The sequence below is a fragment of the Sparassis crispa genome (genome assembly GCF_003851025.1).
Source record: "Sparassis crispa DNA, contig_000000F, whole genome shotgun sequence".
NCBI lineage: Eukaryota > Fungi > Basidiomycota > Agaricomycetes > Polyporales > Sparassidaceae > Sparassis > Sparassis crispa.
The window spans coordinates 2,161,975-2,175,827 of NW_020939747.1; the positions used below are offsets into that span (position 1 = coordinate 2,161,975).

Genomic DNA, 13,853 nt, shown 5'->3' on the forward strand with positions numbered 1-13,853 from the left:
AGGGCCCCCTGTGGTCTTGGTTTTCAATGATCTCCGGCTCTTCCTTCCGGGCGCCGTGTTCTGAAAATGCCTCTCTCACACACGAATTGTACGATTTGCTCGACTCGTTGTCGTACCTTATCTGCTTCTTCCGTAGAACCGTATGCTGTCTTCCTTCCTGTATTTGTAGAGTCAAGCTAAGTAGATGCATATAGTTGTAGCGAGCGCAGCAATACCTATAATTGCCCAATTGCGCGTACTTGGTATCCTCAGGGTCTCACATTCAACCTTCCATCCGCAATGCAGGCTCAAAGAAGCGAGCCAGATCCGATACATCGAGTATGAGCTCTTATTGCTGCCGTCTCCGCCCAGATTGAGGTTTTCCACGAAGTTCGCGTCTGGAACGGGATATGGTGGCGTGCTGGACCGTTCATACCGCGCGTCGAAGGTCCAGGCGCAGCATGGGATCGATAGGTATCCCGACGCGGAACACAGCGTCGAGAGGACCGGGACCCAGGGTGTTAGTTCGTCTGCATGGTTTCCGATGATGAATGTCCCGGCACGGAGATAGGGAGGTAGCTCGGAGACAGCTGGGTCCGCGAAGATGGTCGGGTCCAAGGCTTCAACATGGAGCTGGGATTGGGTCGTGTCTGGGTAGTGGGACCAGGATGTGCGAGCACGTAGGTCTATTCCATGGCCAAGATACCCTTCCGCGGTCAAGATGTGCACGAGGAGACCATTCCCGCATCTCGATACGAGTCGTTAGAGGTAGGCTTGCAGAATCAGGACGATACCCTTACCCCAGGTCAAGGAATCCATTCAGCGGGCGAGGCCAGGACCTCCAAGGTTCGCTCTCGTATGCCACTTGCCCACTACCTCGGGAAGACTCATCTGTGTTATACATGTCTTTCCACAGCAACATCAAGAACGTCGCAATCCCGATATCCTGATAGGACCCGGCTGGTTAGGAACATTCGTGTGATCGTGCAGTAGTTGGCTTGCCTCAAAGACGTGCTTCGACGGATCCGTCACCTCATGCCAAGTGTCGACCACATGCTTATGCCGCTCGCGCATGACCAGGTACAGGTCCTGGTACGGCTCGCGCGGGATGATACAGTCATGCAAGACGCGCTTCTTGTAATTGGTCATCGCACCCCAGCCATACCTGTGCAACGTCTCTAGAAGCGCGAGACATGTCCTATAGATCCTAGAGTTCACGTCGGTCGGCGTGGATGGAAGAGGGACTACTTCTATCCGCAAAACCGGCGGGTCGGTAAGGATGTAGCGGAAGGCGAGGTGAGTCACGGTCGGGTGATAGTATGGCAATGAGCTCCCGGGCTCCACGAGAGGTGTCAGTACTAGAGTTGAAGGAGACGGATCTCCGTGCGCAGAAGTATATAGTGTGCAGTGCTGTTCCAAGCCGGCATCACGTCCGGGTCGGCGAGGCAAAAGTTTGCGACAGACATTCCGGGTCGGAATCAAGTCCCTAAGCAGAGGTACTGACGGAGGGAAGTCGGCTGTGGTGTCGGAGAGCATATTTGATCGCAAGATCAGTGTAGAGTTGTATTCGGGATGATGGATGAGCTGGGAGACTGCGACTTCAAACTGAAATTGCGTGAATCAGATCTTAGCATATATTAAAATGTGTCCTTAGGACTCACCAGCTCGATAGGAAAATCAGCAGGACACCAGACGAGGGGCAACCAGTGGGGATCACCGCCCTCGAATGCCAGAGGCCCATCCACCTCAGTCCCATCGCATCGCGATGGTATGAAACGAGGACGCATAGGCTGAGACATGTCTATGGTATAGAAACACCTTCGTTGGATATCAGGCTTCTATGGGATACTGTGTCTGTGTTGTATCAGTGACTCGGAAGTGTCGGCAAAAACAAAACTTCAGAAAACGGATTTACTTTAGTGAGAGGCTCTGGCGTGATAAGTACACGGTAGTACGAGTACGTCGGGATGTTTTTCTGCGAGTTTCGAACGATCCTGTAGTACTTGTAGCACAGGCGGTATGCCGCCCCAACTTCACCTCATATGTATGTGCTGAGGGAAGGCACGTCGCGTCGCGTCGTCGTCGTTCGCGTCAAGCCGCAATTGTGGCGTGCAGCGCTCAGAATTCAGAGTAGCTCAAACTCATAAGAATAAGTCACAACCAATGATAGAGCTAGACTGAACGTAAATTGATACAGAGATACAGAGTAATACTTCGCAATCGTACAAACAACAGATCCTTACAATCAAGAGCAAAAGCTATCAGATCTCCTCGTACGAGGGTGGCTGATCGCCGTCTTTGTCTACTGGGGGGTGTTTCTCAGCAGCACCACTGCTAGAGGCTGCGAGAACCCGCTCTCTCTCCTCTCGCTCCAACCTCTTCTTCTCTTCCTCAGCCTTCTCGTATTTGGCCAGCGGGGCGCCCGGAACACCCTGCTGCTGGTCCGACGGGGTCATACTGGGATTGGTGTATCCCGGCAATTTATCTGCGCCCGAACCCTGTTTGGGAACTGGACTTTTGCCAGACCTAAGATCGCGCAGGGAGCCACTGGCTGGTCCCGGGCCAGCAGATCCAGCAAACTGCGGCATACCCGTCTCTGCGACTGTCGGCATCGCGGAGGGGATCTTCACTGTCGGATCCATTGGATTCGGAGCAACGATAGGGCTAGCTGTACTGGCTGGAATGGGGATTGGAGCAGGAGTCTGGTTCAACATCGCAGGATTCAAAGGCGGAGAAGTTCTCTGGGGAGGGGGAGAGAAGCGGAGTGGTGGCGAAGTGGAACCGGCGCCCTGAGAAGATTGCCCAGCCTGAACAGAAGCGTTGGACTTGTCAGAAGGCGCGGGCTGAGGCGCACCGCCCACATCGGTCGGCGGCGGGGTGACAGGGATACCAGGTCGGATGGATTGATCAGCAGAGCCGATCCTTGAAAGCTCCTGTGCATGGGTCAAACCGAAGCTGCGTGTGTCAGACCTGCTAAGATCGACCGCAGGAGGCAGTTGAAGAGTGGTAGTTCCCGCAGTATAATTGTCCAGCGCATGCTGAAGAACTGCGCGCACGGAAGCGGTGGCCTCTCCACCTGTGTAGGGCTGTTTCTCTGTGGGAGGGACGCCAGACAGTACCGGTAAGACAGCATTGGCGGCTTGGGACAACAGCAACAATTTTTCCGCATACTGAGGCATAAATGAGCATCGCTATAACGGATAAGATCGACTCGATGCTCGCCTCATTCATTGCCGCCCATTTCTGTCGCTCGCTCTCAGCAACAGCCTTTCTCTTCAGAAGTTCAACCTGTTTCTCGAGGGGTTCATCCTCCGTCTCTGCGACTTGTAGCTGACGCCTCAATTCTGAGAGCCTAGGTTCGACACCACGCGCTTGCTCGTGTTCAAGCCGGCCAATCTGATTCTTCAGGCCATTGCGGATGTTCCTGCGAGCGCTTAGGGTGGCCTCTGCATCGCGGAGGGCTTTGAAGGGTGCACGCGACGTATTAAGCTTGGTGGCAAGATGGCTCGCGAGTGAACCTTCAACGTAATTGATCCATGCGAGGCGATCCGTTACTGGTGAACGCTTTCAGCGACGAAGATTAATGCGAGGAAGTGCACGAGACACACACCATCTCTGATATCCGCATCCTCCTGCTGGCTCCACGTGTACAGCTCCTTGCTGTGTGCAAGAGAATCCCGGGAGTAGCTATCGAAGTCAATCGCGACGCCCTTGGCAGTGGTGATGACCCTCTGAACAGGGGTCGTGGAAGTGCTGTGGCAATAGTGTTAGGGTCTGAACAGACGCGACTAGGAGTGCAAACTCACGAGTACTGCTGCTGAAAGGTGCGGAGCTGGTGGTGAATAGTCTCAAAAGTGTGCGACTTTAGGGGACCGCCTGCATTGTCGGTGCTGCCCTGCCCTGTGATGCTGGACGGGAGATGCTGCGCCAGCGGGGACGCGTTCAACGCGGACTGGGCCTTGTCAGTGAGAGAGGCAAAGAAGTTGGACATGATGGGAGAAAGAAAGCGGTTGTGAAGGGCATGGCTGGCAGGAGTAGACTATCTACTACGGGCAGTGCGACGTCATCGCCACACCATTGGAGTACTTACTGCGCAACAATCACTTACTCCCAAAATATCCACGCAAAGGTTGTCCTCGTAAATATGCGTCATAAATGAACTATTACAATCAGTAAACGGCATTACATCTCCTTCCCACAGCACTCGAGGTCCATCTCAAACAGTGATCTTCTTCGCTTGTTTTCCTTTTTTCTCCGAGTCTTTGTGCGAGAGGAATTCCACCTCCGTCGCCAGCGGTCCCGCCAACTTCTGCGAGTCCGAGTATCCCAGCACGTTCGTCTTGAAGTGTCGCCCGATCCCCTCGATCCGCTCTCGCAGCTCGTCGTCCTCCCCTGGAGTCAGCGATGGCGCGGTCCGTGTCCAGATTGACAACCGGTAGAACTGCGGGCGCGTCGAGACAATCACGCCAGTGATAAGAGACTCCGGTGGTGACTCAGAGGACTCTGTGTTCACCAGCAACGGGTCGAAGGTCTCGCCAATGGCTGCCAACATCTGCGAAACATCGTATGAGAGCTACAGAGACATACAACGGGAAAAGGCAAGAGCACGCACTGTGTAAAGCCACATCTCGTCCACTCTGCTGCGATTCTTCTCCCGTGGGAGCTGAATGCTCCACTTGCCTCCATTCTTGTTCGCCTCGTCCTCCCATGCGGGAATAATACCCTCCTACGACATGGTCAACACGATGTCATCATTCAAATAGAACGCGTGGGCTTACTTTGAACAGATAGTAGTTTGCCTTCTGTGGCAGATGAGATGGCGGCACGATGTTATTGTACATACTACGCCGTCGGCAGAGTCAGCGTGGCGTCTTGCGGTAAGGATGAACGAGATGCACACCCCCAGAATTCCTCTACGCTATCGAAGCTAATTACCCGCTTGATATCCTCCATCCACCCCGTAGCCGTGCCCATGGTCGCAATCCCGCCGGGTGTCTGTGGAATTGGTGTTTGCGGAAACGAGGACATGGGCGTCTGCGGGAGGTTCCGTCCCTTTGTCATGGGAGAGTCAAACCAGAGCGTCCAAGGCGAATACAGAGGATGCTGCACAAGACCGCGTGAGCACGCCGAAACCCCAACGCGTAAGCTCAAGGACAATCTAACGGTGCGCACCTTGACATTGAAGTTCATCGGGTCGTTGAAGACGGTGCGAATCTGCTCTGCCTGCGCCTGCATGTCCACCTCCTGAATCTCGCCGGGTTCAAGGCTGTCACCTTCTTCCGCTTTCCCATTGCTCTCCTTTTCCTTTTCCTTCACCTGGTTCGTTGCAAGAGCAGCGTTGAGTGCAGCTTTTGAGGCCTGAAGGGCCGGTCCTGGGAGACTAGCAACGGAAGTCATAGCGGTGGCGTTGGAGTGCTAGTTTTGCAGAAAGACAAAGAATTTCACAGCAGTTGCAGTCGATGCAATAACTAGAAAGTAGACAAGTGATTCGTGCGCTCAAAGTTGCAAGAGGGAGCAGAGATACGAGAACGCGCTGTAGCAAGGCCGAGTGGATAGAGAGAAGAGATATGTCGTGTTTTGAGTGGCTGTATGGTTGCTGGGAGGTTCCAAGTGACTTTTAGCTCATAGAGTAACGCGATCGGCCCCCCGGCCTCCGCTAGACACGTGCCTGTGACGTTCTCGGCAGTCACGCCTCTCCCGTTCAACCTCTATCTCGACCCTTCTCGTCCGCCGTCGTCCACATCGCCTCGAACACCCACAGTACTTCCTGCAGAGTTCATTCTATGATGCGGTCCAGGGACAATTCACCGCTCCTCCTGCTTTTCGCTATCTGTCTGATAGTAATCTCGAGCCACTTGATCTGACTTTGAAACCTCTTTGTCCTTCCCTTGGACACCTTGGAGCCTATCGCGGTCTTGTTGAAGACTAGACACGGACTGAGTCAGTCCCTCAATCCGATGTCAATAGCAAAAGGACTAAGTTATCTACCTAGACACGGACTGAGTCAGTCCTACAGATAGATCAGCATGAGTAACTAATGTATAGTAAAGGAATGTAGCTTACCCTCAATCCGATGTCAATAGCAAAAGGACTGAGGGAAACGAAACGTGTAGCGAGCGTGTATACTACGCGAGCGTCCGTGCCCGATTAGGAAACTAACTATGAGGGAGTGAGAGGACTACACGAAATTGTATCTACAACAGGTCTGTGCCAGATTGACTCGCATTGGAGGCCGCACAGCTTGCCTCCAATTGGTCGCGATATGACTCTGGCAGATGGACTGTACGCGCCATCGCCAACGAGCACACGTGCATTTACCCTACGCGTTTCGTCCTGGCGCCTTTGACACTGTCGCGCTCAGTGTTCTCGTTGCAACGGATCACCTTTCGTTGCGACGGATCAAGCTGCCATCCTGATATGATATATTGTTGCCTCGTAGGCAAATGTAGTAACCTGCCAATCTTGTGTCTGTCTATTTTGTCCTGTGCGCGGTACTATCATGCATCATATATTGTCACAGAGCTGACGAACATGTTCACAATGGGCTTGCCACAGGGAAAGTGCCATGAAGTTTTTGACAAGGTTCGTGGCCATAGACTCCAGGGTTTTTATATGAAGCACTCTACTAAGGATAATTCTATTGAGAAACCCCCAGAAACCCGGAAACCCCAGAAACCCCCTTAAGTTGCTCAGCAACCTGGTTTCTGTGCAAGGGAGACCGTTGACAGCCGGCCGGTTTTGATGGGGAGCCGCGCTTGCAGTCTCTTTCTGAAAGTGAGTAAAGTGCGGCCTCCCCGTAGCAGAGGCCTCGCTGCGAAATTGTAAGTTGATTCGGGGCTTACCGATCACACAGGAGCTCGGTACACTCTATGTACGTGAACAGGACGCGTCGGGCGGGACTGACAAGGCTTACGGCGGGTGCCAATTTTCCCTCTCCCTCTCCCATTCTTGCGAAAATTTACTTTAAGAATATGGAGAGTGCATGCAGGCAAGGTCTCTCGATCTCTCGTCAACTGCCATGAGAAGCTGAGGAGTGAGTCTGCCCTGCCTTCCCGCACAAACGATGATGCCAACATGGCCGCCCCAGGAGGGCGTCCGGCCGGAGTCCGAAACTTCCTCCGGAGAGGGAAACCCCACAAGTTTCCAAATTGAGGGGTTTCTCCGAGCAGCCTCAGAAACCCGGGGTTTCTTGGGGTTTCCGGGTTTCTGAGGGTTTCCCAATAGAATTATCCCTCTACTAAGAGTCCGATGCTTGCAGCTTCAACTTTCCGAAACCATTCTAATAATTTCTATAGAGCTACTATCACTCTTCTCACGTGACCTTAAGGTTCCCCTCGGGCTCGTCGACGCATTCATTGAATGATTCATTGGTCAGTCCGTGTACATACCTTGTGTGCTCGGGGGATTATGTACTTGTGTGCGTATACGGTCGAGAGACGATCAGGCAGTTCGATGATTCTCCATACCGAAGTATGTTCCACACCGCTGAACCCACATGTCTCAAACAACCCTTGAAAAGCCTGTGTTCTCGACATTCTGGTACGTATGTCCTCACCAGATACGTTAGGTGTGTTGCTTCTCGTCGTCGCTGACCCACACTTTGGACCATAACGTATTCAACAGAACAAGGTAAGCTTTTTCCTCGCAAGCTCTTCGCATACTGTACGGTTGTTAATCACGGTTGTCCGCAATAAAATGCTCTTCAGGTTGGTCTCGTAGCCCGACGTGAGCGAGTAACGCACCTTACCACGATCCTAGCTCTAATGTTCGGAGCATTTCAAGTGAGACAGCCCTCTACGCTCTCCCTGACTTTCGAACCAGCATAACGCATCGGCGCACTACTGTATCGTGTGCTTCTTGCACGTCACTAGGGCACTGTATCTGGGCACTGTGTATGTAGTTTTTAGAATTGTATAGGCGATGCTGGTTGCAGAATGCGTCTACGAAGTCCTGATTCACCATAAGCACTTTCGTCATTTTCTGGCTGAAGACTTCGATTTTTTACTATGCCACTAATCCACGACAGTACGTCGAGCTTGAGTGCCTTCCTAAAAAAGCGGTATCGAATGCTCGGATATTCTCGCGTACTTCAAGAGCGTCGGGCAAAGGGGAGGTCTCTCGCTTGCAATGTAATTAGAGCAAGGCAGTGGGTCCATTATTCGCCCATGTCGGGGTACGAGACCACTCAGACGCTTCAGGTCGACGTGTGCCTAAAATCTTCCTCTCTGTGGGAGACTTGATTTGTTGGATGGAATGACAGCTCATGCTCAAGGTCGGACTTGGGTCGGACCGCAAGTGATGTGTATGCTTGGACTTTCAGTCATACGAACACCGTAACGTTCCTCAGCCGCACGACTGAATAACTACCAGGATCTTGCTTCGGATCTTTACTCTTTTCTCTCTTTTGCTCCTCGTCGGCTCCTATGGCACAATATTAATGTAACGCGACCGTCTTATCACGGGGTAGGTTATCTCACCGTATTCTACACATGAGGATGCGTCTCGGAAGACATTTGACGCCGAAATAGTGGATTCGTGCGTTCTGATCCTCTCACATCCACTGGAGAAAGCTGTGCTCCGGATGCACCTAGTCCGCCTTCTGTCAGACCAGGTTACTTCTACTTTCCACGGACAACGCTGATTCACGCATCCTTATCAGAATCTATCAAATTTCTGGTCGCACTACCGTTCTCAGCGGGCCTGCGACGCGTACGGCTGTACAGTCTCCGTCTGCCGAGCGTTATCCTTGACAGAATTCTCTCGGGCAACACGCTGGGCCTTTTGCATCGGCACATCCTTTCGGCCGTACACACGGAGACACCGCTGCCGTCATATGGTGGCCAGGCTGTTTCACCAATAGAATTGAATTCCACAGTGACTCAGGATCCGGAGATGCTTCCACGGCATTCACTCATGCCGGTTGAAGTGTACTTCGCGCATGTTGGGTGGCGGTATTTTCTGCATTGTGCAGACATTGAGTCGACAGCGACGAGCACGCGAGGAGTTCAGATCGTTCAGAGCCTGGGAAAACGAGAACGGTTCCGCGAGTCGTTGGATCTCGGCGATCGACTGGATCGTCGTGTTAGTGAAGCGCTCGGGCTGCTCAAGAGACCGGCCAAATCAGTCATCCTCCTTAAATGTTGCCACAGCATTCCAATTATTGGTGCTGTATGTTTACTGTATCCTGTCGTGACTTCACATTTACTCTCAGTTACTCACCTTGTGTCCACCTATCAGCCGGGCCTGGGCTATTCGCCCGTGTTCCTTGGTAATACACCCGTGGGGATAAACCGTGTTCAACGAACTTCTCTTCTCAAAATCCTAACATGCTTCTCCGGGTGATGTACCTCTCAGTCAATGGAATTGACTATGAGGCCAATTTGATGCGTGCACATCGGTCTGATGAGTCTGGTCTTCTCTCACTGTGGAAGCAGAAATAGACGTCCCACGGCTAGTAAGCACTTCAGGTTTCTCCCACCTTTTGCTCTCTAATCCAGGATGCTCGACATCTCCAGTGTTCCTACCTTGCAAGGTGCAACCAGCACCACGTTCTCTCGTCCTCCCTTCGACGATTCCTTGACGATTCCTGAGCTCTTCGCCCATCATGCCGCTAATAGCCCCAAACACCCGCTCTTCGTGTATCCGGATGGAGGAAACGAACCCACTACCGTTTATTACCCAGAGGCCTATCGTGGAATGTGTAAAGCCGCTAAGTTCATGTCCGGTCTTTTCAAAAGTGCGCAGGGGAAGTACGCGCTCCAAGAAAAGCACGGGTTCGACGCTCCTACTATCGGGATCCTCGCGGTATCAGGTTTGATACGATCTCTATCTCCCCACCCCTTCCAGTGCTCATCACTGACTGCCCAGATACGATCACATTCTTTTCGCTCATCGTGGGAATCATGCACCTGGGGCTCATTCCCTTCCCCATCTCGACCCGCAATTCCGCGACCGCTGTGGCGCACCTGGTCAAGAAGACCGGTATTCTCCAGCTGATCGTTAGCTCCGATGCTGCGACACAGAGGCTCGGCCACCATGCCAACGAGTTGTTGGCCGAAGACGGAGCTGAAGTGGACATTGTTCCGATGCCCCACTTCCCTGATTTTTATAATGACGAGGAAAATTGTGAAGTGACGAAGATCATAGAGCGAGACGTCAACAATGTAGCGCTGATCCTGCACTCTTCTGGTAAGTTATGTTCATGGTTACTGTAACGGACATCTCGCTGAATATTTATCTTTTCTTCACAGGATCGACTGCGTTTCCGAAGCCCATTAGGCTTACCAGCCTTAACCTGATTCAAGGAGGAACAGCTGCATGTGCGTCTACGCTTGCTCGTTGGTAATCATGTTCACAAATCTTTGCTCGCTGTGTGTAGACTTCGGAGACGTTGACATTTGTGGCTCCAACATTGCTTCGCATGCCGCACCCATGTTCCGTGAGCAGATCATCTTATCCGTCGTTGTAGTCGATTTAGATATCGCTGACGTTCCTTCTTCTCTCCATCCAGATGCGATGGGCGCCTTGAACATCGCAATGACCGTGCGTTATCCCGACGTGGATTGTGTAACGTCATTCATGTGCTCACTTTCATAGGCGTGTACGGGTGTGTCCATGGGCTGTTTCAAGCCCGCTTATCCACCTGTGGTCCCTACGCCTGAAATACTCCTGGATGCGATTGTCGCCACGGGCAGCGCTATTGCCATCGCTGTACCCTCTTTTATCGAGGTATCGTCAAGGAATATGTTTCGCTGCGGGCGTCACTGATTATCTCGGGCAGGAATGGAGTAAATCTCCTGAGAACATACCCAAGTTGCGGGCGCTGAAGCTTCTGGTATATCTGTTTTCCTGCTTCCTTTGCACTCGTTACTCACTACTGTCCTCCAGGGTTATGCCGGTGGACCGCTGAACAAGGCCGTAGGAGACAGACTATTCGCAGCGGGCGTTCCTTTGGTCTCTATATACGGCGCGTAAGTCGACGCGTGTACGCTGCTCGCATCGTCCATTGACCCCCTCTCAGGACCGAGTTCGCGGTGATGGACACGTTCCTCCCCGACAAGTCGAAGCACCCAGCCTGGGATTACTCGAAAATATCGCCACACATCGAGGTTGAATTGATTCCCCAGGAAGATGGGGATGACCTGTTTGAGCCTGTAGTTCTCGTAAGTCGATGATCCACTCGCTGCTTGCAAAACACACGTCTAAGGGGGTCAATTGCTTGCGTCTCTTCACTTCACGCCTTTAGGCGGGCCGTCACTTGAAGCCGTTCGTTATCAACACAACTATTAATGGGAGGCCTGGGTATGCGACGAACGACTTGATTCAGAAGCACCCCACGTTGCCAGGATATTACAGGGTGTACGGCCGTGTAGATGACCAGATCATGTTGTCAACCGGAGAGAAAGTACGCCTCTACCACGCGTTCCGTCGGTCAGGTACTGACGCATCCTTGAATGACAGACTAACCCCACCCCCCTGGGTAAGTGGAATTAGTGCTTCCTGAAGCTGCTTTTCCGCAGCTGACGTTCGGGATTCAGAGGCGATATTCGTCCACGATCCTCACATCAAAGTTGTGCTCATGTTTGGAAGAGGCCGTTTCCAGAACGGCGTGCTCATCCAACCCACCGAGCCGTTTGACTCCGACGACGAGGAGAAGTTGGTCGAATTTCGCAACAAGATATGGTAGGTGTCTGTTCTGCTCTAGCATCGATGGACCCATGTCTGATCGTCATCCCAGGCCGACCGTGGAGAAGGTCAACGACTTTGCGCCGTCCCACTCGAAGGTCTTTAAGGAGGTATAGATTCCGATATTGCCGTTCCTGGTGGGATCAGCCTGACGAGATCCTCAGATGATCATCGTGACCAAGCCCTCGAAGCCCTTCCAGTTCACCGCGAAGGGAACCATTCGTCGCCAGGAGTGCATCAACGCATACGCCGACGAAATAGAGGCCGTCTACCAAGCGGTGCAGGACTCGTCCGAGGTCGAAGTTCCCATACCCGTTTCGTGGTCCAGCGCCACCACACTGGAGTTCATCCGAGGGCTGGTGGAGCGGGTGACAGAGATGAAGTTGGCCGACGACGACGACTTATTCCAGCAAGGATGTGACAGGTTCGGTTTAGACTTGCGTCGTGCGAGATCTCTTTCTGATGTACGTATCTTAGTTTGCAGGCGACGTGGATACGCAACACGATCATTCACGCCATCCGGACGTCGACGACCGCCTCGATCCACGATATCCCCCACAACCTGGTCTACATGCACCCCAGCATCCGCAGCCTCAGCGACTTCGTCTTCCACATGGCCTCGACGGGTAAGAAGGCCAGCATCGTATCCCAGGTGGAGATGAAGGCGAAGGAGATGCACGACTTGGTGAAGAAGTACGCCGCCACCATCTCGTTCGCCAAGCGTTTCTACGGGAAGGACTTGGCCGTCGGGGAGGCGCAGACCTTCTTGGTGACAGGCACCACCGGTCGCCTGGGGTGCCATCTGCTCTCCCAGCTCCTGCAGAGGCCAGACGTCGTCAAGGTGTATGCGCTGAACAGGGACTCCCAGGGTTCGGACGCTGCCCTGAGGGCACGGCAGCAGGAGGCCTTCCAGACTTGGGGTCTTGACGTCGGTCTGCTCGACTCCAAGAAACTCACGTTGATCGCGAGCGAGCTGCCGAAACAGTATCTAGGTCTGAGCAAGGAGAGATATGACGAGGTGCGTGCCTGGGCGATTCACCCCCTCCAGATCCACCACGCTGACCGGACACTAGATTCGCGACTCCGTGACGGCAGTCGTCCACAATGGTGAGACGACCTTGCCTTGAGACTGCTAACAACCTGACACGAGAACAAACAGCCTGGCGGGTGGACTTCAACCTCTCCCTGTCGTCCTTCGAGCCCCTGATCGCCGGCGTCCGCAACCTGATCAATCTCTCCGCCGGGTCTCCAAGCTCCGCGGGCCCGCGCATCCTCTTCGTCAGCTCCATGGGCGTCCTCCGCAGTGAGTCCCTATGAGCCTACGATCGCGACGCGCATACTGAGCACGCGCCCATTGAGACCCCACATCCCTGCCCGTGCCCGAAGAGCCGATTCTGGACCCCAAGGTGGCGATGGGCGCGGGGTACGGCGAGAGCAAGTGGGTCGCAGAGCAGCTCTTCGCGTACGCCGCGCGCGAAGGCGGGCTCCGCACGACTTCGGTGCACGTCGGGCAGATCTGCGGCGACACGCGCACCGGCGGGTGGAACACGAAAGAGTGGGTCGGCGCCCTCGTGAGCGCCGCGCAGGCGCTGGGCTGCATGCCCTCGCAGGACGATGTACGTGCCCTTCCTCTTCCACGTCGGTGTCCCAGTCCGCTGAGCATCCGTAACCGGTCGTGTCGATAGATCGTCGCGTGGGTACCCGTGGACACCACCGCCTCCGCGCTCCTCGACATGGTCGCCTCCGCGACCGTCGAGCCCGTGCTGAACCTGGTGCACCCGCGCCCCGTGCCGTGGGACTCGCTCTTCGCGCCGGCCGCCGCGCGCCTCGGCGTGCCGCTCGTCCCGTACGCGGAGTGGCTCGCGAAGCTCGAGGCCGCGGCCGCGGCGAAGACGGCGGGCAAGAGCGCGAGCGCGCGGGAGGTGCAGCAGCACGACACCGCCGTGACGCTCCTCGAGTTCTTCCGCGCGGGCGAGTTCGACGGGCACATGCGGCTGAGCACGGAGAAGGCCGAGCGCTGCTCGGCGACGCTGGCGCAGTTCCGGCAGCTGGACAAGGAGGATATGCTGAAGACGCTCGAGTACTGGGGCAAGGCGGGTATTCTGAAGTTGTGAGCGACTACTCGCAGCGCTGCGTTCGGCGCGCTCGAAGTGTGCCGGAGCGCGCGTTATAGATCGGCCTATGGCGAC

At 54.2% G+C, this 13,853-nt stretch overlaps 4 protein-coding genes across 4 annotated transcripts; 1 reads left to right on the forward strand and 3 right to left on the reverse strand.

The window, feature by feature from the left end:
- Window positions 1-23: 23 nt before the first annotated feature.
- Window positions 24-1,778, reverse strand: SCP_0107630 (tRNA (uracil-O(2)-)-methyltransferase; the record flags this gene model as incomplete). The annotated part of the gene is made up of 5 exons (XM_027752993.1): window positions 24-157; window positions 216-727; window positions 780-925; window positions 982-1,584; window positions 1,641-1,778. The coding sequence occupies 5 exons, from the start codon at window positions 1,776-1,778 to the stop codon at window positions 24-26; spliced, it is 1,533 nt and encodes a 510-aa protein (XP_027608794.1).
- Window positions 1,779-2,240: 462 nt separating this feature from the next.
- Window positions 2,241-3,970, reverse strand: SCP_0107640 (hypothetical protein; the record flags this gene model as incomplete). The annotated part of the gene is made up of 4 exons (XM_027752994.1): window positions 2,241-3,149; window positions 3,202-3,533; window positions 3,590-3,732; window positions 3,786-3,970. 4 exons carry the CDS (start codon window positions 3,968-3,970, stop codon window positions 2,241-2,243), a joined length of 1,569 nt encoding a protein of 522 aa, XP_027608795.1.
- Window positions 3,971-4,195: 225 nt separating this feature from the next.
- Window positions 4,196-5,376, reverse strand: SCP_0107650 (Eukaryotic translation initiation factor 4E-1; the record flags this gene model as incomplete). Its single annotated transcript, XM_027752995.1, has 5 exons — window positions 4,196-4,531; window positions 4,592-4,705; window positions 4,758-4,821; window positions 4,880-5,082; window positions 5,152-5,376. 5 exons carry the CDS (start codon window positions 5,374-5,376, stop codon window positions 4,196-4,198), a joined length of 942 nt encoding a protein of 313 aa, XP_027608796.1.
- Window positions 5,377-9,696: 4,320 nt separating this feature from the next.
- Window positions 9,697-13,778, forward strand: SCP_0107660 (acetyl-CoA synthetase-like protein; the record flags this gene model as incomplete). Its single annotated transcript, XM_027752996.1, has 19 exons — window positions 9,697-9,790; window positions 9,847-10,167; window positions 10,230-10,298; window positions 10,358-10,417; window positions 10,490-10,521; window positions 10,576-10,707; window positions 10,760-10,813; window positions 10,867-10,949; window positions 11,000-11,141; window positions 11,225-11,383; window positions 11,440-11,458; window positions 11,517-11,661; window positions 11,717-11,774; window positions 11,829-12,088; window positions 12,142-12,682; window positions 12,738-12,771; window positions 12,824-12,967; window positions 13,024-13,280; window positions 13,350-13,778. The coding sequence occupies 19 exons, from the start codon at window positions 9,697-9,699 to the stop codon at window positions 13,776-13,778; spliced, it is 3,033 nt and encodes a 1,010-aa protein (XP_027608797.1).
- Between the last annotated feature and the right edge of the window lie 75 nt (window positions 13,779-13,853).